This window comes from Rhinopithecus bieti, unplaced genomic scaffold, assembly GCF_001698545.2.
Source record: "Rhinopithecus bieti isolate Rb0 unplaced genomic scaffold, ASM169854v2 scaffold_24263, whole genome shotgun sequence".
Taxonomy (NCBI): domain Eukaryota; kingdom Metazoa; phylum Chordata; class Mammalia; order Primates; family Cercopithecidae; genus Rhinopithecus; species Rhinopithecus bieti.
The window spans coordinates 1,309,334-1,331,923 of NW_016811410.1; the positions used below are offsets into that span (position 1 = coordinate 1,309,334).

The window sequence follows — 22,590 nt, forward strand, 5'->3', positions numbered from 1 at the left end:
GTGAGCTGAGACTGTGCCACCGCACTCCAGCCTGGGTGACAGAACAAGACTGTCTCAAAAAAATAAAAAACAAACAAAACAAAACAAAAAAAAACACCCCACAATTTTTACACAGAACCAAGAAATCCTTACAATTTCCAGATCCTCGGCAGCCTTCCTCATCTCCTCCAGCGGGGCTGGGCCATGGAATCTTCGCTCAGGCATTTGGTGGATGTGCTGTTTTATCTTCTCTTCTAAATTTCCCTCCTGGAGGGTACTGAGAAACAAAGGGCAATGAGGGAAATGACTTGACACATTTACTCTGATCCTAGCAACTCCTACCATAACCAGGGAGAAAGCGTGTTCCTTTCTTCCCAGACCAAACAGCGGTCCTGAGGCTCCCGCACAGCAGGGCCAGTTGCTGTTGAGCTACCCTGGGGCTCCGCAGCACCCACTCTCCTCCAGACTCACGCCTGGGGCCTGGGCTGCCTCTCCCATCCCTTCTTCAGTAGTTCAGAAGCTGCCAGAACACACACTATTCTTATTTAAAAACCTCACATTGATTTAAGATATGACACATTTAGGATACTGCACATTGCACCACATGAAGGGAAAAGCAGGTTTTTGTTCCCACATGGAATACATGGTTTTCCTAAATCCTTAAATAGATGAAAAGAAAAGTGTATTCAGTTATGATTTTAAACATATTTTCTCTGTTACTATTGGGGCTCAGGGGTTTGGGGTTCCTTTAATTTTAAAGATAATGACTCAGGGTGGTAGAAAGAGCCAGGGATCTGCTGCAGGTGAGCTGTGGGGTGGCGAGGTCCACTCCAGTCTGCATGAGTGTGGGGCCCCAGGGTGTGGGCATGGATGTAAGCGTGGGCGTGGAGGTAGATGCAAGTGTGGGTGTGGTGTGGGTGCGGGTGTGGGTGCATGTACCGCTGTGAATACAATGGCACACACTCTCACTCGGCTTCCTTGAAGACCCTCTCACTCCCAGCAGCAGGGTTTGTGCTGGTTTTGCTTGCTTTTCAGAGTAACTATGGACAAGACAGCAGGACACCCTCTGGAGTCCTACAGAACAGAGCCCCCAGGTCAGGGCACGCTCCGTGTCAGTGCATCAGACCCCAGCTCTTACTGGGCCCCAGGGTGATGGGGGGGGTTAGCCGGCCACTGTGGTCTGCTGTGGGCTTTTACTCCTTGGAGGATGTAAGAGAACATTCAAATGTTTGAGACGAAATGGTTTTAGTCTAAGCCATTTTCACAAGGTTGGGGAGTTAATCCAACCTAGTTGGCTATCCAGATTTTCCCCAAATACTCTCAGTCTCCATGAGGAACAAATTCTGCAGGAACAGAACATGCCCTTTGTCACCCACATCTCATCCCACCTTGCCCTTCCTCCAGGTTTGTTACACCACAGCCGGGATCCAGGGTATGGTAAACTGAGTAGGGAGGCCCCTGGCAGACGGAGGCTGAGCAGCAGCAGGGCCAGGGGCCAGGCCCGGGGCCTTCCAAGCTCAGGCCCCACGGTCTCTTCTGCTCTGGCCTCTGAGCCCAGTGAGGCGCCTTCAGTGAGAGCCACAGTGAGCCTGGTGCAGGTCAGAAGAGAGCGGCCAGGAAAGTATGGGGACACCGGAGAGCAGTGCTCATGCCCCAGGGTCTCCAGTGGTCTCCCTGAGGCCACCCTCGGCTTCCCAGCATGCCTGGGAGGTGCGAGGGAGGAGCCCAGCTGAAGAGTCAGCAGGAAATGCCTGGACAAGAAGGTGTGTCCACACTGAGGTTCCGTGTCAGCTTGGTCCTTATACACGGCTCAGAGGAGGTGGAGACAACTAGGGAGCCCAGTGATCATCCCCAAGACGCAGCCACTAACCCAGCTATAGAAGCTATGACCGCGGAAAATGAAAGGAATGCTGCTGTGAGGTGAGAGGGGTGAGCCCCGGACCCCCGAGCTGCTGTGAGGCGAGAAGGGTGAGCCCCGGACCCCCGAGCTGCTGTGAGGCGAGAGGGGTGAGCCCCTGGGAACCCTGAGCAGCTGCTCTCACCCTCCCAGCGAAGCTCCTCCCCTCCCCTCAAGGCCCAGACAGGGACCCACCCAGGGACCAGCCTCCAGCTTCTGTCCTTGCCTTGTGCCCTGACTCTGCTCTGTCCAGCAGTCGCTGCGGACCGTGTCTTGCCCCGCGAACTTGTCGGGCCACCCAGTGCTCCTCAGCCCCATTTGCTCCATCCATCCCTATTCCCCGCTACCAAGCGCAAGTCTCTGAGCCCCTACCCTTCCCCTCACGTTGGTCCCAGGTGAGCACCAGGCTTCCCAAATATCCCTCCCTGCTCTCCTGAACTTCAGGCCCCTATGTGGCCCACCAACGATGCCTGATGGGGCCGTGGTTGCCTGCCTCTCCCGGGGATGACAACCTGCCCAGCAGCCTGGCCACCCCCTGGCCAGGGACTCAAAATCAAAATATCTCAAGTGCTTCCTAACACAGCTTCTCGATTCTGGCTGTTTCCTCCACCACATGGTGGCTACCTTGCCTGGGTCCCCTTCACCTGGGTCAATGCTTGGCCTCGCTGCCTCACCCAACACCCCATGAGGGGAAGGGCTGAGCAGCCCTGAGGGTCAGGTCTAAGAAAGCTGGGGTGGGAAGGAGTGAGATCAGAACTCAGCATGAGAAGACTGAGGGAGGCAGAGGGGGTGGGATGGGGAGGGCATGGCAGGGACTGCAGCGGGCGGGTGTCAGATCACGTCTCCCCTCAGTGCCCACAGCAGCACCCACTACAGAGGGCTCGGCAGCACTCTGTATCCTGGTGACCTACAGGAACCATGGCTGGGCGACGGCAGTTCCCTGAGGGCAAGGACCGCATCGTCCAGGCTTACCTGGCTCTCTCTGGAGCCCACCACAGACTGGAGCCTGCCACAGCCTGGAGCTCGCCGTAGCCTGGAACCCACCAGAGCCTGGAGCCCGCCGCAGCCTGGAGCCCACCACAGCCTGGAGGTTCAGGGCTCCTCAGTGCATGCTCATGAAATAAACAACAGCACCTGTCCGTGGGTGGCTGGCTGAGCCCTGGAAGGACTAAGCCCCTGTCGCAGTTACCAACCTCATTTCTTGACTTGCTTGTGGCGATTTTTCTTTGCTTGGTTTCATTTTTCTAAGTGGATTCAGTGGCACTTTCCCGTTATCTATCAGATCCGTGGCAGAGGGAATCTTTGATGCCACCTAGGAAAACCCAACGAGGTCATTTCTGGAATCCCAGTAAATGCTGTTTTCCCACAAAGCTAACCTGCCAGGTGTGTTAGACTCGCTCCCCGTCCATGAAGAGGTGGGTCCGAGGTCACCCCGGGTAGATGGTCTCTGTGCAACGCGGTCATCCCCCCAGGTCTTGGCTAGCTCTCGTGCCCTGCTGGGATCTCAGTTTGGACATCTTTTTGGGGCCTCCCTGACAGCACAGGCTGGGGTAGGAGGCAAAGATGCAGAGTGAGGGGAACCTGGGGTTGCTCAGAAGGCTGCCCCGCATGCCCTTATGCCCCCCACGCCAGGTTTGCTGCAGTGGCTGGCTTCCTACAGGCGTCCTGAGATGGCCCCTCTCCACAGGGGCCCCAGATCTGTTTCTCCAGCTTCAGTGCCAGAGCCTGGGAGGCCTGGGGGGACCCGACACTCGCTGTGATATGCACCCTAGGCAGGAGGAGGTCAGGACCCCAAGGGCGGCGTGACCAATGCTGCTCGCTGCTGCCTCCAGTGAACACACCTGAGAGCCACACTGACCCCTCCGGACCTCAGGGAGCTTTGGGCCTGTGTGGGCGCCTGCAGTGTGCAGTGTGCAGTGTGCAGTGTGCACGTGTGTGTTTGCTGTGTTCCCTGGGACTGTCAGAAACTGTAGGATGACAAAAACAGGTAGGAGGGAACCCTGGCAACAGGGTGGGGGAGAAGAACTTCCAACCAGGGGCTACTGCAATGTGGAGACTTGTAGGATCCGTTTAGCATTTACCGAGTTGATGTCTGGAACTGTTCTGCCGTTCTCTCCTCTAAATGAATTTCCAGGCCTCGGCCCTTGTCTGGCCATTAGCTTAACCCTAGTACATGCCTGACACTTAAAAAGTGTTTGGCAACCAGAAAGGGTGGAAAGACGGGAGGCAGGGAGGACCAGGGACCACCCACCAACCTTTTCCTATCCCTCCCACCCTACCATAAAGCGAGACACAGGCTGCAGCCACGGCAGAGGAAACTCTTGGCTGACTGAGAGCTGGGACACTTTCAGGTGATCAGGATTCTCCCAAAGATTCTTCCAACAGAAAGAAAAGAACAAATGCTAAATCCTGGCCGGGCACAGTGGCTCACGCCTGTAATGCCAGCACTTTGGGAGGCTGGGGCGGGCGGACTGCTTGAGGTCAGGAGTTCAAAACCAGCCTGGCCAACATGGTGAAACCCTGTCTCTACTAAAAACACAAAAAATCAGCCAGGTGTGGTGGGGCACGCCTGTAGTCCTAGCTACTCAGGATGTTGAGGCAAGAAAATCGCTTGAACCTGGGAGGCAGAGGTTGCAGTGAGCCAAGATTGTGCCACTGCACTCCAGCCTGTCTCAAAAATAAATAAATAAATAAATGCTAAATCCAGTGGGTGTTTTTTTCTTTTAAAATCAGACATTTAATTTTATTTTAAAAGACATTAAAAGTATGTATTTGGAGGGAAGCCCACCCATCCGCACTTTACTCCCACTCTAAAATATAGAGAAGGAAGACTTTTTCAAACATCCAGATCTCGAGTGAGCAAGCAAAGAACCAAATACAAACATGAACACACAGGCGAAGCCTACAGCAGGCTGCCGCTTTGGTGGTGTGCAATGGGCTTTGCACCAGGGTTTATCTGTTGAGTGTCAAACATGCAATTGATCTGAAGCCCAAAATATGGGCTCAAGTCATGGCTGGTTTCAGAGCGACATGAAGAGAAGTGCACTGCTTTTTACAAAGCAGGTGACGCCCCAGGCTTTACCCAGCCACAGGCTTTAGCTCTGCAGCCCTTTTATCAGCTGCAGCCTCAAGGCTCCCGCCCCATCGAATGTACTCGGGGTGTGACCTCACAGTGACGGATCGGCAAAAGCACATGCAGGGCAGGGGGGCACACCCCTGGACCAGTCTGCAAAGCCAGGGGCCATGATTCCCCAGGCCCACCCAGCCCAGCCCAGCCCAGCCCTGCCCGTGGGTGCCACTGGCCAGTGGGATCCACCCAGCAGCGGCCGCCTGGGGCTGTGGCGCCATCTTGTGTCCTCCTGCCCAGCTGCAGGGAGCTGGGAGGCCGGCAGCCTGGGAGCTTGCGCTCCCCGGGCCCGTGCATGGAACCACTTCCCTGTTATGGACATGGAAATCGGAGTTTTACTTATTTATGCTTGTCTCTCCAACAATACTGAAATACACAGAGATACATCTGTGTATATAAATGCTTATATGATTGCTTTTATTTCTATAACATGGACTCCTAAATGTGTTCAAAGAAGAACATGTTCTTAACCTGGAAAGATGCCTTCGGAGCAGCTGGTGGCAGCGGCCTCCATGCCCTATCCAACGCTCCACCACCCCGGCTCCTTCCCACGCTGCTCCACCACCCGGGCTCCTTCCCACGCTCCACCACCCCGGCTCCTTCCCACCACGCCTGCTCCACCCCCCCCACGTAGCTCTCCCCCCATGCTGTTCCGCCCGCTCCTCCCCACAGGCTCCAACTCCCCCACTGTCCACCCCACCCTCCCACCGCTGCTCTTACCCCCACCCCCGCTCCTCCCACACTGCTCTACGCCCTCCCCCCCCCACGCTGCTCCGCCACCCTGGCTCCTTCCTGCCGACCACACAGGCACCTGCACTGAGCTCACGTCCACCCTACGTCTTCCTCGCAGACTGAGCTTTTTTTCATGTCTTTACGGTAGCTTGGATTGCCTCTTCTGTGGACTGCCTGCCATACTTTTTGCCCATTTCTTCTACTGGATTCTCAAATTTTTAAAATCAATTAGTAGCCATTCTTTGTATATTAGATATGAACGTTTAGGCATAAAGATTTTCCCTTGGACTCTGACTGCAGCACTCTGGACCGTACCAAGTATCTCACCAGTGCCTGGGGCAGCGCAGGCCAAGGGCGGCACAGGGCAGCAGCAGCCTCTCCGTGCGTTCAGCTGCCTCACCCAGGGCCTGGTGGGGTGTGCACAACAGCACCAGCTACCACGGAGCTCTGCCTGCTGCCGCGGCTGAGTGTCTGCCTCTGCACGAGGTGCACGCTCCCGCGGGCAGGGCCTGTGCCTGTCCCTCCCTGCTCACAGCAGGCCCTCCATACTCGCTGACTGAACTGCTCTATCTCATGATGGGTGAGTTTCTAGAAAACCTTTTTTTCTTTTTTAAGAAACTGCATACACTCTCGCTGTGATGGGCTCACAGGACTCAGAAGCACACACTGTGGCAGCATCGACCCCTCCTCTGCGCCCCCTCCCTGGAGCCACAGCCCTCCCCGCAGTCATTGGTTTGGTGTACATTCTTCCAGACCAAAGTGAGTCTTTGTGCACTGTCCTGCAAATTGTGCTGTTTTCACTTACAACGATTCTTCAAGACACTTTCAGGCCAGTGGATATGGTCACTGACCACCCTTCTGTCAACCACAGAGGGAGCTCATGGTCTGGACGTGACGATTTAGCCGTCTCCATCTGTTGGCATTTAAGTTTCCCAGAGTTTTGCTATAATTCAGCTCTGAAAGCATTCTTAGTGATGTCTAATTGTGCAAGTATTTTTATTCCGGGAAGTGGCAAAATATGTATTTTTAAACTTCTCCACATATTGGGGAAATTAGGAAAAAGGTGACAGCAAAGATGATGACTGAGTGTCCTATGGGACCCGGGACCTGAGAAGGGTGAGGAGGTGCAGTCCTGGTTTATCCACCGTGTTGGACACCGTGAATTCCTAACTCTGAGCCTTGTTCTGAGGTTATGCAAGATGCCACCATCAGGGAAGCTGGGCCGGGGGGAGATGGAAACACTATTTTTGCAACTTTCCTGTAAGTCAAAAACTAGTTCAACACAAAGTTAAAACAAGGAAAGGCTCCTGAACTGCCCCAGCAGTCCACGCCTGCAGGCCCACATGACCACCCTCTCTGCTGTGGGCTGAAGCCTTCGGGGGCCTTACCCTAGCTAAGGGGGCTGCAGAGGCAACCCCTGGCCTTTCAAAGTAACACACAAGGAACATTTCTTAAAAGAAAGAACCAGAGAAACATTTGTGGCCAAATTCAAAGGCACATTTGCCTAACTATGCTCACAGGACAGAGAAGCAAGCCAGGCGCATTCTGGAGGGAGGAGCCGCGAGCTCCCACCACTCTGTGCCCATGGCCCATGCCTGCAGCTCTGTGCCCACTGCCCTGTGCCCACTGTCCTATGCCCACAGCCTTGTGCCCACTGTCCTGTGCCCGCAGCCCTGTGCCCACTGTCCTGTGCCCGGCTGGACTAAGACCCCATACAGTCTGGGGAAAACAGGAAGAGGGGACTGTACTCAGGATATCCCATGTCCCATAGCTTAAGAGAGCTGGCAATCTTGGCTTCTAGGGAAACTGCCTGCCCCGAGGTCCAGAGACCAAGGGCGAGGAGCCCAGAAAGATCTCTGTAGGGCCCACGTCAACCTCAGCTGCTTTTTTTTATTTTTTGAATCTTTCCCCCCACCTCCTCTTCCCCCTTCCCTCTTTGAGCTTCTAATTCCTCAGACAGGAGCCAAAAGTCAATGAGCCAAGAGGCAAGCCCTCAAGGCTGGGGCAGGAAGGTGTCCCCTCCGGCTGGGTCGTGAGCAATGGTTCTGGATGCTGCACTCCAACCCAGCCCCACCAGCCAGCAGCCTGCACAAGCAGCTTCCTCCCCAGGTCTGGGCTCATCCTCCACAGACAGGGATGCGTGTGAGCACCCACCCACCCCCGGGACTGGACTAGTGCCCGGTCACCGCCCATGCCTGCCGTACCATGCTCCTCCGCGGAGGCAGGAGTTTGCTGAGCTCTTCCTTCCTCTTCCTCATCCTCTGGGCTCGCCCTCTCCACTCCTGCAGTGCCCTTTTCTCTCTGGAGAAAGGGAAGGTTAATGTCATAAGTTACAGGCAGCTTCGAGCCAAGGCTACAGGATTTCTCTGTCATTTTACAGCTTGTGGTGCCCCTGTCTCCAGGGGGCACAGGCTGGGGGTGTGCATGCCCTCTGGGTGGGAGTCTGAACCACGGCCTCTTCCTCCCGGCACGTCTGGGCAGAGCCGGGAATGCTGGGTTCTATCCCGAAGCTCTGTGTGACGGTGCTGCCAGCAGTGACTGACGCTGGGGGCCAGCCCCACCCAGTGACCGAGGAAAAGGCATCACCACCCCTTTCAGGTAAGGGCACCAGCTGGGACTGCCACCGCAAGCACCGCACGACGGGTTGGGGGTGCCTGGCTGCAGGTACTTGTCGACATAAGGTCTGTCTGTGGAAGATCTGAACGCCTGTCTCTAAGTCTCTCCCTTCAGACACTTGAGTTTCACTTTTAAAAACAAACAGGCATCTGGCTGAGGTGGGCGGATCACAAGGTCAGGAGATCGAGACCATCCTGCCTAACACGGTGAAACCCCATCTCTACTAAAAATACAAAAAGTTAGCCAGGTGTAGTAGCAGGCGCCTGTAGTCCCAGCTACTCGGGAGGCTGAGACAGAAGAATCACTTGAACCTGGGAGGCGCAGGTTGCAGGGAGCCAAGATTGCGCCACTGCACTCCAGCCTGGGTGACAGAGCAAGACTCCGTCTCAAAAAATAAAATAAAAATAAAATAAAATAAAATAAGACAAAAACAGGCATCTTCAGGCCTCCTCAATCCTGAGCCAGAGTCACATGCTCCTTCCTCACAGCTCGTCGCCTAGGACTGTGAACGTCCCAAGTAACGCCCACATCTGCGGCTGGGCTGGGCTCCTCGTGTGTGGCTGGGGTGGAATCAGGTGCCCAAAAGCCGTCGCCCAAGCCCAGGGCTCCACCCCAGGAAGGTCACATCTCCAGCCTGCAGGACTCCTGTGGTTGGTAACCCCTCTCCATCCTGCCCCCGGATCTGGCCTCCTCTTGTCTCTCCCATCATCATCCTGGATGCCGGGGCCCCAGCCTAGGTTTTCCCGGAAGCCTCCACCCGACCTCTGCTCTTCCTTCCTTGCGGTCACAGCAGCTCAGCCCTCCTAGGCTCCACCCGGCCCACGGCCCACCTCTGACCACCTTCCTGCTGAGGGCTCCATCCTGAGTCAGTGCTGCCAGGAATCAGAGCCTGGCTGTGTCCTCCCCCGGTGCCACCTCAGGGCACAGGTGGTCTCACCAGCTGCCTCAGGTAAGGCCATGCCCTAACACCTGCCTGAGTGGGTCCCAGGCCCCAACCCCCAGCCCCAGGCAGGCTGGTGCCCCCCATGTCCCCACTCAGCACCATGTGTGGCACTGGCCCCGCTGCGCTCCTGGACGAGGGCCCCCACTTAGTGTCACTGTCTTTCTGGTCACGCAAAGGGGTGACGCTGTTCACAGGGTTGATGTGAAGGGGCCGGCTCTGCTGGGTCTGGACCCTCCGAACAGGCCTGTGGAGCTGCTCACTAGGAGACTGCAGGACACTGGCTCTGGGCTCCAGGTAGGAAAATACAGAAGAGAGGGTTCACTTGCTCTTTGTATCCAAGAACTTCTCTTCCATGAAGGTGTGGGACGAGGCCCGAGCCTGATGTTTGGGGGTGAGACTGCCCTTTCTGCCCACTGCAGTTGGTGGTGCCCCAAGAGCCTAAGGCAGGGGCTGTGCCTACAGAAGTTCTCACCACAATCACCTCCATCACAGCCGTGGCCAAGAGGGTGCGGGTGAGTGGGACTCCCACAAGCAGCCTCCTGGCAGGGCAGGTGATACCTGAGGAGTCAACGGGGCAGGTATCTGGACCGCCCACTTCAGAAAATGGTGCCCTGAAATTGGTAGAGCCGAACAGGAGTGGGACCCGCCTGCAGCAGGGCACACAGGGGAGGGCAGCTGGCATGCTCGACAGGCAGGGCCGGTCCTGAGGGGCTCACCTCACAGTGAGGGACAGGCCCGGCTCTGTAGAGCTACCCCAAGGGACAGTGTGGGGCGACTGATGGGCACCAAAGGAAAGCCTTCCCAGTGCTCCCTGGGCCCCGGCAGCTGTGGCCCATGGCTGGCAAGACCTGATCCCACAGTGCTGGGCTTTCTGGAGCAGCCCAGACCACACTCCCATGTCCTAGGACAGCCCTAGAGCAGTCAGTCAGCCTCACCCCTGCCCATCAATATGACAGCCTAGGGCAGGGGACCAGCTCGGAGGGCTTCACCTCACTCATATTTTTACTGAAAAAAAGACAACCAACTGCAATGTCTGTCTGGACATCAGGTGACAGCTGTGGATAATCACAGAATCTGTGTGCTAAGCACGGTCCCTATCACATGGTCCCGAGAGAAAACAGCACACACACAACGGGGTGGCTTCAGGAGGGTTTATTCATGTTGGGGAGGGAGCAGGTGAGCCACAGGGGCAGTGCAGGAGCCCTGTGCCAGTCAGGGTCGGGCTGCAGCTATCTGCAGGACGGACCAGGGAAGGAGAGATTGCCAGAACCCAGAAGGAGGGAGAGGCTGGACTCGGCCAGCTCCAGGCAGCTCAGAGAGAAGCCAGGCAAGTAAAGACGAGGCCCTCGCTCTCCTCTTCCTCCTTGGCCTCCTGCTGGGAGCCTCCACTGGCCAAAGCCAACCACCAAGTGAGGGCCACAGGGGTGCTATGGCTGCGGTCCATGCCAGCCGGACTCCTGGGGCCCAGGGATGGGTGCAGCCAGGTGGTCAGTGGAGCCGGAGGACAGAGAAGACACTGAGGACACTGAGCACGTTGGTCACAGCAACACAAGAATGAGCCTCCCCGACGACTATGTCAGGGCCTGGGCACTCTAGGGAAAGTGAGGAGGAAAGGACTGAGGAAGAATAAGAAACGAGGGAAAAGGACAAGCAAGCAGGCACGTGTCGTGAGGAATCCAGGGCAAACAAAGATGGACAACAAGGGGGCGACCCCGCAAGCACTGCACCTGTGGCCTGCCCCCACATGGAGACGCCTGGGGCTACAAACAAGGGAGCCCATGCATGCAAGGCCCTGCAGACTATGAGCTCCGTGCCTGCCCCACACGGAGGCCTCAGGGCTGCAAACAAACGAGCCCATGCACGGCGCTGCAGACCACAAGGGGCACGAGCAGCTTGGCTTCCAGGTGAGGAAGAGACGGATCCTGGATCAGCATCAGTGAGGGGAGAACTAACTAAACACTTCCACAAGGGCTGCCATAAAATCACAGCCCAGCCCCAGCTCCAGGTGCACTGGGCCGGCTGCGTGGACCCCCGCCTTGTGTGGACTCACCGTCTCTGCTGCTCCATCACAGCCTGCTTCTCCCGGAGCTCTCGGAGCGCTGCCGCTCGGCTCTCTTCCAGTCTTTTTGCTCGGATCGCCATTTGGTATGGTGACAAGAGGTCGGGTAAGATGTCCCTGGAGGAGGCCATGTTCCTTCTAAAATTACAGAGTGTTTTTAGCCGAATGTTAACAAAAACCTGTGACGGTAACTCATACAATATGTGAAATGTAAAAGGAGGGCCTGTGGCTCATCTGCTCATCAGAACAACTACCATGACTAGAAGCTGCAGTCACCCCACAGAGTCCACAGTCTTGACTGTTGATTTCAGGACATGTAATGAAGATGCATGGATGGCAGCACGACACTGTCCCAATGCACCCACTGCCAGCCAGCTACTTTCCTGGGATGCTTGACAGTCAGCCTGGGAAATGCACCTGAAGGACATGCAGCCTCGGCAGCTGCACCTGACCTGCTTGAGACCAATGCCACCCCCTTGTCTGACCTGGACAGATGCCCACAGAAGCAGAGGTCCTGGCCAGCAGCTCGCCCGGGCTGGAGGATGTGACATGCCTGGAGTTCAGGTGCACGGGGTGACGCTGCAGCAGGTCGGAATCCCGCTGCTGGGTGATGTGGGAGCAGAGGCGGGGCAGGCAAGGCCATCAGAAGGCGCCTGGCCTCCATACACACATTCAGGCAGGGTCAGATATTGGGTCCCCCTTGAGGGAAGCCCGCAGGACAGCAGAAGGGACAGCCAGTAACACCGTGGGGTCTCATGGTGCTGGGCACTCCCTCTCTCTGCCCAAGAGAGGGAGCTGATAGGTGTGCCCTAGTGTTTCCTCCCAGCGAAAACGCCTGGGGAAAACCAGGCCAGAGATAGGTGCTCTGAGCCCAGGACTGACAGCCAGCCAGGTTCCAGAACGTGACACCTCCTCGCCATGACCCTTGCACCAAAGCAGCTTGAGAAACACAACTGGAAGCCCTGCCTGGTCTTCCCTCCAGAACCAACACCTCGCCCAGAGGAGAAAGGCCCATCCCATTCCACGGCCTGCCCTGTGCAAGCCTCACACCAGCAGCACGTCGTGGGAGGCCACAACCAAGCATCACGCCTGGTGGCCACGTCCCAGGAGGCTGGCCCGCACCCCCACCCCCCACGCCGCACGACCTCCCACCCTCATCTTCCCCGTCTGCGCAGGAACAGCAGTGACTGTCGCAGCAGAGCAGAGAAGGCAGGCATGGCCTGTGCTCTGGGACAGGGGTCACCTGGGGTGCACGCTGGGCACTGGCCTTTATTTAACTTGCTGCTTTTGGAAGGGCAGGTGGCCCGGGTTCTATGGAACACCAGGTTTCCCCTTGTGGTCTCAGGGTCCGGAGGAGTGTGGAGGAACTGCCCCAGAGGAAGGCCTGCTGGATGTCAGAATCAGGCTGGGGCAGTGATGCTCCGTCACACTCCAGCTCCATGTCTGATGCCTTCAGAATGCTTTTATTCCCTCCCATTATAATTTTGAGATTTCAGGACCAGACCATTATTTACCTATGATTTTTACATAACATTACTTTTCTTGCAAGTATTTTGAACACGAGCACCCAGCCTCATAAACAGGCCCAGGCCACGCGAGTCACCTTGGAGTGGGCCTGCTGCTCCCACCATGCCCACTGCTCCCCAGCCACAGAACACAGAACAACGCCAGCTTCCCGAGTCCCAGACCCTCAGGAAGGGCCACCATTCCGAGCGTGGACCAGGGCTACAATCTCAGAGCTTCTCCTTAATACCTATGACCCCACGACAACCCGACCAAGTGGGGAAACTGAGGCCCCGATAATGCATGTGACATCACAACCACCCCCGTGGGAAAGCTGAGGCAGAGTGGCTCTCTATGGCTCACTCTGGGCAGAGGCAGCAGAGGGGGAAGACAACATTCAGGGCCCACCCAACCATGGGGCACGGGCTCCAGGTTGAGGCTTCCTGCCAGAGGCTCCAGTTCTCTGCTCCAACTTCCCAAGGCACCCAAAGCAATCTCTGAAGGCTAGGGTCTAGTATCCAAATCTGACGTATTGATCAAATTATAAGTACTATTAATAAGCATACCACAATTCACTTGGATTCACTATTATTAGAGTTCCTAACAACAAATAAATACATGAAGGGAGGAGGCGAGAAAAGAGGATTCTAAGCAGCAGGCCCAGCATATTCCTGACCTTTCACCATGAAACTGTGTGGACTGAGAACATCACGAGTGTGTTGGAGCCTCCGAGGCCTCGCTGTCACTGGGAACCTGCCGTGCATGCTGCCAGGACATCCTACACTTTGTTAGTAATGCTTCCAAGGTTTGTTTCGTTCTGTTTTGAATGTTCAAACCTACAGGACAGCTGAAGGATCGGGGCCGTGAGCGCTTCATGCCGACGCCTCCAGGAAGGTCTGGTGCCATCTTGCGCCTGCCCATGCTGGCCGCTGCGTGGAGCCTGAGGCCCACAGACCACCACGGCCTCCCAGAATCTGCACCCCCCTTAAGCCATTGTTGTCCCCTTGGCTATGACAATGTGCCTCTTGAGAATGCATGATTTAGATTCACCAACTGCTATTTTGCAGCATTCTCTCTCTAGATATTTATACACACCCAGGCACACACATGCACACCACAGATACACACCTCCTATATGTGTAGGTGCATGCCCTGCCACACCCATGAGTCAGTTTTTCTCTCATGTAGCCTCTGCAGAGCCTGTTCTCCAGGGACCCTCGCCCTGGGTGTGAAAGGAAAATAAAATCTCGGCCCCAAACTCACTGTGCCAAAGGGAAAGGTAAGCTTGGGAAGTGGGCCGCACAGTGACTGCCTTCCTTTTCTCCCCAGACATGGGAAGTGGGCCACACAATGACTGCCTTCCTTTTGTCCCCAGGCAGCTGCCATTTATTTTCTGCATAACTGACCTTTCCCCCAACTCCTCTCTTTTCACAGGTAAAATGTGGATTCAGTGAGCGCTGATCGAAGCCCCACAGGAATGTGACCACTTGGCTCACCACCTGCCCCCACTTTTACTTTTCTTTCCTCCTTCCCCTGCTATCCATTGTTTCTCCTTTAAACGCTGACGTCCTCAAAGCTCTCTCTGGAGAAAGCACAGGCCATAGATCTTACTGTCACTTGTGTTTCTTTTCCCTGGGCGCATCCTCAACCTTGGCAAACTCAGCTTCTGAATGGACTGGGCTCTGACACAGACGCTCTGGGCTTGATGCAGGTCCCCATGACCCTAAACCTGGGACCGGCACTTGCCGCACAGTGAACGGCGGCAATGTGGAGGGACACTTTAAAAGCTGGACCTGATGTTTTAAAAGATAATTTAAAATAATTGTATGAATTCGCAAAGATCAAGAAAATCCCGTTGCTTTTAAGTTTTACCTGAAAACGTGTCTTGGCTTTGGCAGCTCTTTCTCACTGTTCAAGGCCGCCTTGAGATTTGGAGGTAATTCCCTCGGTAAGAGCTGCTTTCCCAGAGTGTCTGCCTTCCCGTGCTCAACAATCTCCTGCTTCAGCTTCCAAAAGCGCCTGATCTCCTCCTCGCTGGGCCAGTGCTCTGAGGAGTCAGCAGACTTCCTGAGCTCACTCAGGTCTGGCTTTTCCACAGGCGGGAGAAAGCCGGCCTTCTCTTTCATCACAGCCCCCTCTGGGCCCTGAGCGTTCACAGCTCCTTCATTAGACGCCTGGTCTCCGGACAACTCCAATCCTGGGCTCGGGAGGTCATGGAGGGTCGTCTCTTTCACCGGTGGAGCCTCTGGTAGAGGAAGAAACCGCTTTAGCAGCTACCATCAACGCCATTCCTCTATGACTCACTCAAAAAGCCAGTGATGGTGCCTCTCTGTGAAGAGCGCCTGGATGGTGGGGGGTGGGGTGCCCATCCTCCATGGCCACCACATTCCCTGTCAATCCAAACAATTCCTGTCACCCCACCTGCACCATGCTAGGCTTCTATGCTATGGCACGCAAAGCAGTTACACATGGAGGGAATGCAAACAACACTGCCTGAAGCACACCAGGACCCTCCCACGCAGGCCCCGCCGGGCGCGCCTACTCTCCCAGGCAGGCCCCGCCGGGCGCACCTGACCCTCCCAGGCAGGCCCTGTCGGGCGCGCCTGACTCTCCCAGGCAGGCCTCGCCAGACACGCGTGACCTTCCCACATAGGCCTTACCACTTTGTAGGGACTTTTTGTATGTGTACACAGGGTAATCTCGCCACATTTAATCAACATTTCTGCTTCCCCTCAGATCACTTAGAATCTTTATTTCTAAGTCATGTTTAGCCCATTATGCCTGCTTTTCTTGTTTGGTGATGCTTTTGTTGACTTTCTCAAAACATGACTTCAGGGAGGTGCTCCAGGCACTTCGGGAGCCACTGGGACCTAGTGGGCATTATTCTCCCAGCACGTGCCCATGACGACCTGAAGGCTGAGTGAGACCCCAGGTGGCCATCGCAGTGGACACAGGTGCATGGACATCACGCCCCTGGCTGCCACACGCTCCTGACTGCTGCATGCTCGGGGTCTTAAGTTTGAAAGGAAAAGTTTTTAAAAATGGGCAAACATGCTTCAAAACATCCTAAGAAGCTGTAAAATTTCCCCTGGGGCACAAGTGACTAGAAACATGCATATTTGAACAATCTGACTGTAGTTGGGGCCAGAGACAAAACTGAAATTCATGAAAATGTAAGCAGACAGGAAAATGGGATACCGGCAAAAGACTTTTTTTTTTTTTTTTTTTAAAGATGGAATCTCGCTCTGTCACCCAGGCTGGAGTGCAGTGGCACCATCTTGGCTCACTGCAAGCTCCGCCTCGCAGGTTCACGCCATTCTCCTGCCTCAGTCTCCTGAGTAGCTGGGACTACAGGCGCCCAGCACAACGCCCGGCTAATTTTTTGTATTTTTAGTAGAGACGGGGTTTCACCGTGTTAGCCAGGATGGTCTCGATCTCCTGACCTCGTGATCCGCCCACCTCAGCCTCCCAAAGTGCTGGGATTACAGGTGTGAGCCACCGCGCCCGGCCAGCAAAAAGACGTTTTAAAGTAATTGAAAGGGCAAAGTGCTAAAATGTACATAGTAGCTGAAAATCACTCCAGGTGGCTCTAAAACTAATAGAGAAGAGTTAGAAAATATTTATTTTTGACCAGTCACTTAATGTATTTTTTTCAAACTTATAGAAAAGTTGCAAGAACACTGCTGAGAAATTGGTGGGCCCCGCACCCCATCAGCAGCCGCTGCTGCCTGGCCCCTGAAGCTGCCTGCCCCCGTGAGCCTGCCCGCCACTGCCTCTCTGTCTGGGGGTACTCATGCATTTCCTAAAACACTCAAGGGTAACTTCAGACATCCTGCCCCTCCACCCTCAGATGGAGACGCTCACACATCACCATAGCGATTCACCAAAACCAGAAGTGTCCCATCGCTGACTTCTGTCATTCACTGGCTGGCCTTCCTCACGCCTTGATAACTGTCCTGGTCATGTCCTGTATCATGTTTGTCCTGGCCCAGGATCCGATTTAGGATGAAGCACCACACCCAGTTTCCTTTAGTCTCCTTCAATCAGAATGAACCTTCAACTTCTCTCTTTTATCCTGATCCTCCAGTGGAGCCTGTGTCCCCTGAGGCCCCTACGTCCTGGCTCTGGCTATGCCTGACGGTTCTGCCTCTCCATCCTTGTCCCGGCTGTCTCCAGGTCCTGGTCCTACCTCTCCTCTGCCACCCCATGCCCTCAGCTACCTATCCCCACTCCTGCCAGGTGCCCAGTGCCCTCCACACTTCCAGTCCAGCGGCTAATTTTCTTTTCCTATTCTTATCGCAACATCCTGGTAGCGTCAGGGTCAAGGGTGCCAGAGCCAGGCGGCTTCAGTGCGATGCACCAATGGAGGACGCTACAACCTGGTTAAAATATGTTTACAAACAACTCAGCAAGCACAGGGCCAACTGCTGATTCTTAATCATTTAAAACAATTTCCAAATAGAGGCCATCTGGGTCAAAAGTGCAAGGTCAGTTATTTACAAAGATCTAATTATTTACACAATTCAATTACAGCATATATACAATTATCTTGGCTAATTGTTCCAAACATATGCATTTTTCTTAAGTATCAAAGTACATCACAAATAGTGAAATTTAAAATATTCTGAAAATATTTCAGAATATGCACTATTTTGGCGAACTTTCATTATGATTCTCCTTTATCACCATTTAACTTTACTGTTTCCAAGTGTAACTAGAATGCATACTCAAGACCAGAACACATCATGAGCATCCGAAAATACCTGGCTGGTCAGTATGTTGAAAGAATGGAACAGGTTAGTGAGCACCCACCAACAAGGGGATTAGATAAAACGTGTCTACAGGGCCATTTTCCCGCCAATTTCCTTGTACCTCGTTAGGAATGAGGACATTTCATTGTGCTTATTTTAAAACAGCTGTCCAGCGGAGCGCCGGGTCTCCGGCGGAGCGTCGAGTGTCTAATGGAGCGTCGAGTCATTCCTGAAGCAGCTGCCCGCAGGTGGCTTGGAGGTGATAACTGTTTCATTTGATTGATCACAATAAAATTCTACCAAAATCCACTCAAGACAGGATCCATAATGTGCCCAGATTTACAGAACCAAGGAAAAGACACAGAGATGGCTGAGCAGGCCTGAGATCAGCGGACACTGTGCCAGCTCAGCAGAGGAGGCTCCTGTATTTCTCAGGATGCTATTAAAGAGAAGACAGGTTCTAACCTGATTTTAAAAAGCTGTAACTTCAACGCTAATGTGATTTGTCATAAATCATCTCCTACGAACCTTGAGAAGCTGGATTTCTGGGGAGAGAGTGTTCTACTGCCCACATCCGCAGGAAGCGCTGGATAGCCACCAATCCCTTCTGCACGATGAGCTGAGGAGGGAATTCCAGAGGGCAGTGTCTTAGGTTCAGTGCTTTCAGCGTGGTTACACTCCCTGCAGTGGAGAAAAAAAACTGCCAGCATTTTATATACCATTCTTGAAATGAAAATGAGGAACCAATAATAGTTACTCTTCACATTTTAAAATATGATTCTATTCAGTATTGGGGGTACAATGATGTTAACCGAGTCAAAGATCTGCTTTAAAGGTAACTCTGCAGGAGACAGATTCCACAAATTAAGACCAGGATAGTTATCAAAAAACAAATAAATAAAATCAAACAAACAGAAGCAGTCACAACCACCGTCACAATTCTGTAAAATTCAGAATACGAAGTTGCTATATTATCTCAAATGCCCATTTTCAACATAAAACTACGAGACACGCAAAGAAAAGGAAAAGGTACCCTACACGCAGGAAAAGAGCAGACAATGGAAACTGTCTTTGAGGAGGCCCAGATGTTGGGTTTAACAAAGACTTCAAAGTAGCCATTTAAATATGTTCAAGCGAATGAAGAAAATTGTGTTTAATTAGAAGAAAACAGAATACAAGGGCTCCACAAATGTGAAACGTCACTAAAAACGGAAATTACTTGAACTCTTGGAGACTGTGGAAACGATGGCCACTGAGAGATGAGGCTCCTGTGGTGGGCAGTGGGCTGATGGGGGCTGGGTCACTCCCCAGGCTCAGGGTGAAGTCCTTGGAATGAGGAGCACTGGGGAAGCCCTGCAGGGGCCCTAGTCCTGTGGAGTCTCCCAGTTTAGAGGAGCCAGGGTTCAGGGTGAAAGATGGATGTTTAGATTTGGGGTATTTGTTCTGCCTTTCAGTTGCGCTTGCTTTTCACATAGGGTAAGTATTAGCATCTAAAAACTGCAGACGCTTTGTTGGCCCTGTCCGTTAATGGGCTCTGCCCTGAGCTCCATGGTCCAGCTGGAAAACAGAGACTAAACTAGAAGCTACCTATCTAAATGAAATTAGTTTCCTTATCAAATCCTGTGGCAAGTGACTTTGTATTATCTTGTCATCCATTTTTAGTCTTCAAACACACCCAAACTCCTTCTTTAAAAAGCTTAAATTCTCTCTGTTCTTTGAGGTATAAATTTGTTATTGTTTTCTCTAAACCTGTGGAAGGGTTCCAGCCATAACTTGTTCCATTTACAAAGGCACAATTTAACCCAACTGTTCTTTTGTGGTTTTTGTTTTGTTTTGTTTTTTTTAGGGAGAGGGTCTCTCACCCTGTTGTCCAGGTTGGAGTACGGTGGTGCAATCAGAGCTCACTGCAGCCTTGAAGTCCTGGGCTCAAGTTAGCCTCCCCCCTCAGCCTCCTAAGTATCTACGAACACAGGCACGCACTACTGCACCTGGCTAATTTTATTTTATTTTACTTTTTGTAGAGATGGGGTCTCACTATATTACCCAGGCTGGTTTCAAACTCCTGGCTTCAGAGGATCCTCCCGCCTTGGCGCCCCAAGGTGCTGAGATTACAGGCATGAGCCACTATGCATGGTCTCAACTGTTCTTTTAAACTGGTGAGTTTTACCTGATTCATGGCTAAAAATAAAATCAAAGCAATAAAATCTCAATGTTTGTACTTTTACGTACCCACGTGTATACGTGTCTGTTTTTTATACTGCCCACATGGTAGCAACTGACTTATCAATAAACGAATACTCATAAATTAGTTCTCCAAAATGCTTTTCAAGTTCATAATAGAAATGCCTTCAGAATTTTAGACATTTTTTCCTGGGCTACTAGTTAGACAAATTTATACTGTTTCTGCTAGTTATTTTAAAGGTCAGAAAACTTGCTTCTGCGATAGTTTATGCTTGTTTGATTTGTCTGTCAGCATATGCCTTTGGTTTTGAGTGTTTAGATTCCGAGGTCTAAACAAGTGCTCGTGATGAGGCCTAGGAACATACGTAAGGGGTCAAACTTCCCAGGAAGGCCAGCGAGATGCAGCGGAGACAGCACGCGGGGCCTGCAGAGGTGTGTGCAGGGCCTTCGGTTTCCTTACCTGTGTGACTGTGCCTCACACAAGGCTCACATGTCACACCTCCATACGAACAGTACGTGCTGTATCAACAGCTCTTGAGAGCTATGTTATCTTAGTCCTAGAGGTAGGAAGGATTTTAAAAATATCTAGCTTACCCTCCTTTGTCATGCCTGATACTTCCATTACAAGGTCTGGTAAGTTCAAAAGATAGCATTTTAAAATCATCTTTTTATTGTTTTATTACTTACCCAGCTCCACAGGTAACATTTTGATAGGATTTCTTTCTAAAAGCAAAGTTTTCAAATGCCTGTAAAGCAAAACAAAACAAAAACATTTAAAAAGCAGAGAATAAAATGATTATCTCCAAAATACACCATCAAGTTTCTTCATTTTTCTTCTCTTTCAGGGGCAACTTCAATACAGTTACACTTACATTTACAACATGGACACACAAATGGTCTGCTGCCAAACATAAACACAGGTCTAAGCCCTGCTCCACTGACACGTGGGACCAGGCAGTTCGTAGGGGTGGCGGTGCCCCTGCTTTGCAGGGTATTGTACACCTCCAGCCTTTCTCCAATAGATGCCAGAGGTACCACCCACCCCCAGGTGTGGCAACCACAGATGTCTCCAGACATTGCCAACAGTCTCCTTGGGGGCAAAACCTCCCCCAGTTCAGAACCTCTATTTTAGGCTTTCATACCTTCCAGTTATAACCTCACTGCAAACCAGTCTTTCCTAAGATGTGCTGTGAGGAATCCCAGTGTTTTATGATGCTCTGTGAAAAAAGTTTTCTGTGGCCAAAATTGCCTGAGAGACTTCCGCTGCACAGTATATCCTGCCCTGCTTGGAGATGAATGATTCGTACACTGGGGACTCTGAGAAGCCTCTACATAAGAAACTCAGCTAAGGCAGCATTTCAGGAAGGCACCTACTTTCATTTAACACCTAGTAACATCCTCACAAAATGCAGCCCAAAATATCTCATGGATGCCTAGACAGACAGACAGACAGGAAAGAATGTAAACATTTACTAGCTGAATGATGGAAAAATCCATATATTCTATTAAACTCTATGTTGTACCTTTTACTGTACTATGCTTCTTGGTTTTCGCAGTTAATTATTATGATTATTTTTTGAGACAAGGTCTCCACTCTGTTGCCCAGGATGGAGTACAGTGACGTAATCTCGGCTCACTGCAACCTCTGCCTCCTGGGCTCAAGCAATCCTCCTGCCTCAGCCCCTGCAGGTAGCTGAGACTAATAGGTGTATGCCACCACACCTGGCTGAGCTGAGACTAATGGTGTGTGCTACCACGTGTGGCTGAGCTGAGACTAATGGTGTGTGCCACCATGTCTGGCTAATGTTGGTATTTTTTGTAAACACAGGGTATCTCTATGTTGCTCAAGCCAGTTTTGAACTCCTGGACTCAAGTGATCCTCCTGCCTCAGACTCTCAAAGTGCTAGGATTATAGGCATAAGCCACCATGCCCAACCCTCACTTAAATTACGTTTAATTTTTTGATTACCCTACAGGAAAATCAGATTATTTAAGGTTTAGACAATTTTCTTTCTACTTACTTTCTTGGATTTTCCTGGTTATTTGAAATTTTTTTTTTTTTTAAGATGGAGTCTCACTCTGTGGCCCAGGCTGGAGTGGAGTGGCATGCTCTTGGCTCACTGAAACCTCTGCCTGCCGGGTTCAAGCAATTCTCCTGCCTCAGCCTCCCGAATAGCTGGGACTACAGGCACATGCCACCATGCCCGGCTAATTTTTTTATACTTTTTTTTTAGTAGAGATGGAGTTTCACCATGCTGGCCAGGTTGGTCTCGAACTCCTGACCTTGTGATCTGCCCACCTCGGCCTCCCAAAGTGCTGGGATTATAGGCCTGAGTCACTGTGCCCGGCTGTTACTTAAAGTTTTTAAGGAATAAACTTTATGAAGTAAACTTTTCTTGAAGTGCACAAAAGTGGATTATTTCAATGTGGTTCTTTCAGTTCACTGTTTTTGGTTTACTCCCTCTGAATTTTGCTCGTATAAAACCAGCCAACAAGAACAGCATCTGCTCTCTAGAAGGTGAACAGAGGCCTCCAGATGCTGAGGAGGGCAGCAAGGGTAGCGCCATGCCCTCGGCTTCTCCAGCACTAGGGCTTCGTCAAGGCAGAAAGGTTCTGGCCACTCAGGCGCTGCTGGGTGGGGCTGGGTTGGGTTTTGCCTAAGAGGGATTGCAGGGGGTGCATGTTTACTATTTTTTTTTTTTTTTTTTTGAGACGGAGTCTCCCTCTGTCACCCAGGCTGGAGTGCAGTGGCGGGATCTCAGCTCACTGCAAGCTCCGCCTCCCGGGTTCACGCCATTCTCC

At 52.5% G+C, this 22,590-nt stretch overlaps 1 protein-coding gene across 8 annotated transcripts in view; it reads right to left on the bottom strand.

The window, feature by feature from the left end:
* The window catches only part of LRRC27 (leucine rich repeat containing 27), a 49,274-nt gene that overhangs the window by 10,445 nt on the left and 16,239 nt on the right, over positions 1-22,590 (bottom strand). For 7 of the 8 annotated variants that reach the window (XM_017893850.1, XM_017893853.1, XM_017893851.1 and 4 more), the window contains exons 4-10: positions 20,476-20,534; positions 18,136-18,288; positions 14,729-15,101; positions 11,345-11,491; positions 7,940-8,036; positions 3,070-3,188; positions 133-256 (exon numbers count right to left, since the gene is read on the bottom strand). In XM_017893850.1, coding sequence (XP_017749339.1) covers positions 133-256; positions 3,070-3,188; positions 7,940-8,036; positions 11,345-11,491; positions 14,729-15,101; positions 18,136-18,288; positions 20,476-20,534 — 1,072 coding nt within the window. Of the gene's footprint in view, positions 1-132; positions 257-3,069; positions 3,189-4,122; positions 4,252-7,939; positions 8,037-11,344; positions 11,492-14,728; positions 15,102-18,135; positions 18,289-20,475; positions 20,535-22,590 lie in introns of those variants that run through there. The other variant, XM_017893855.1, reaches the window with a different exon arrangement.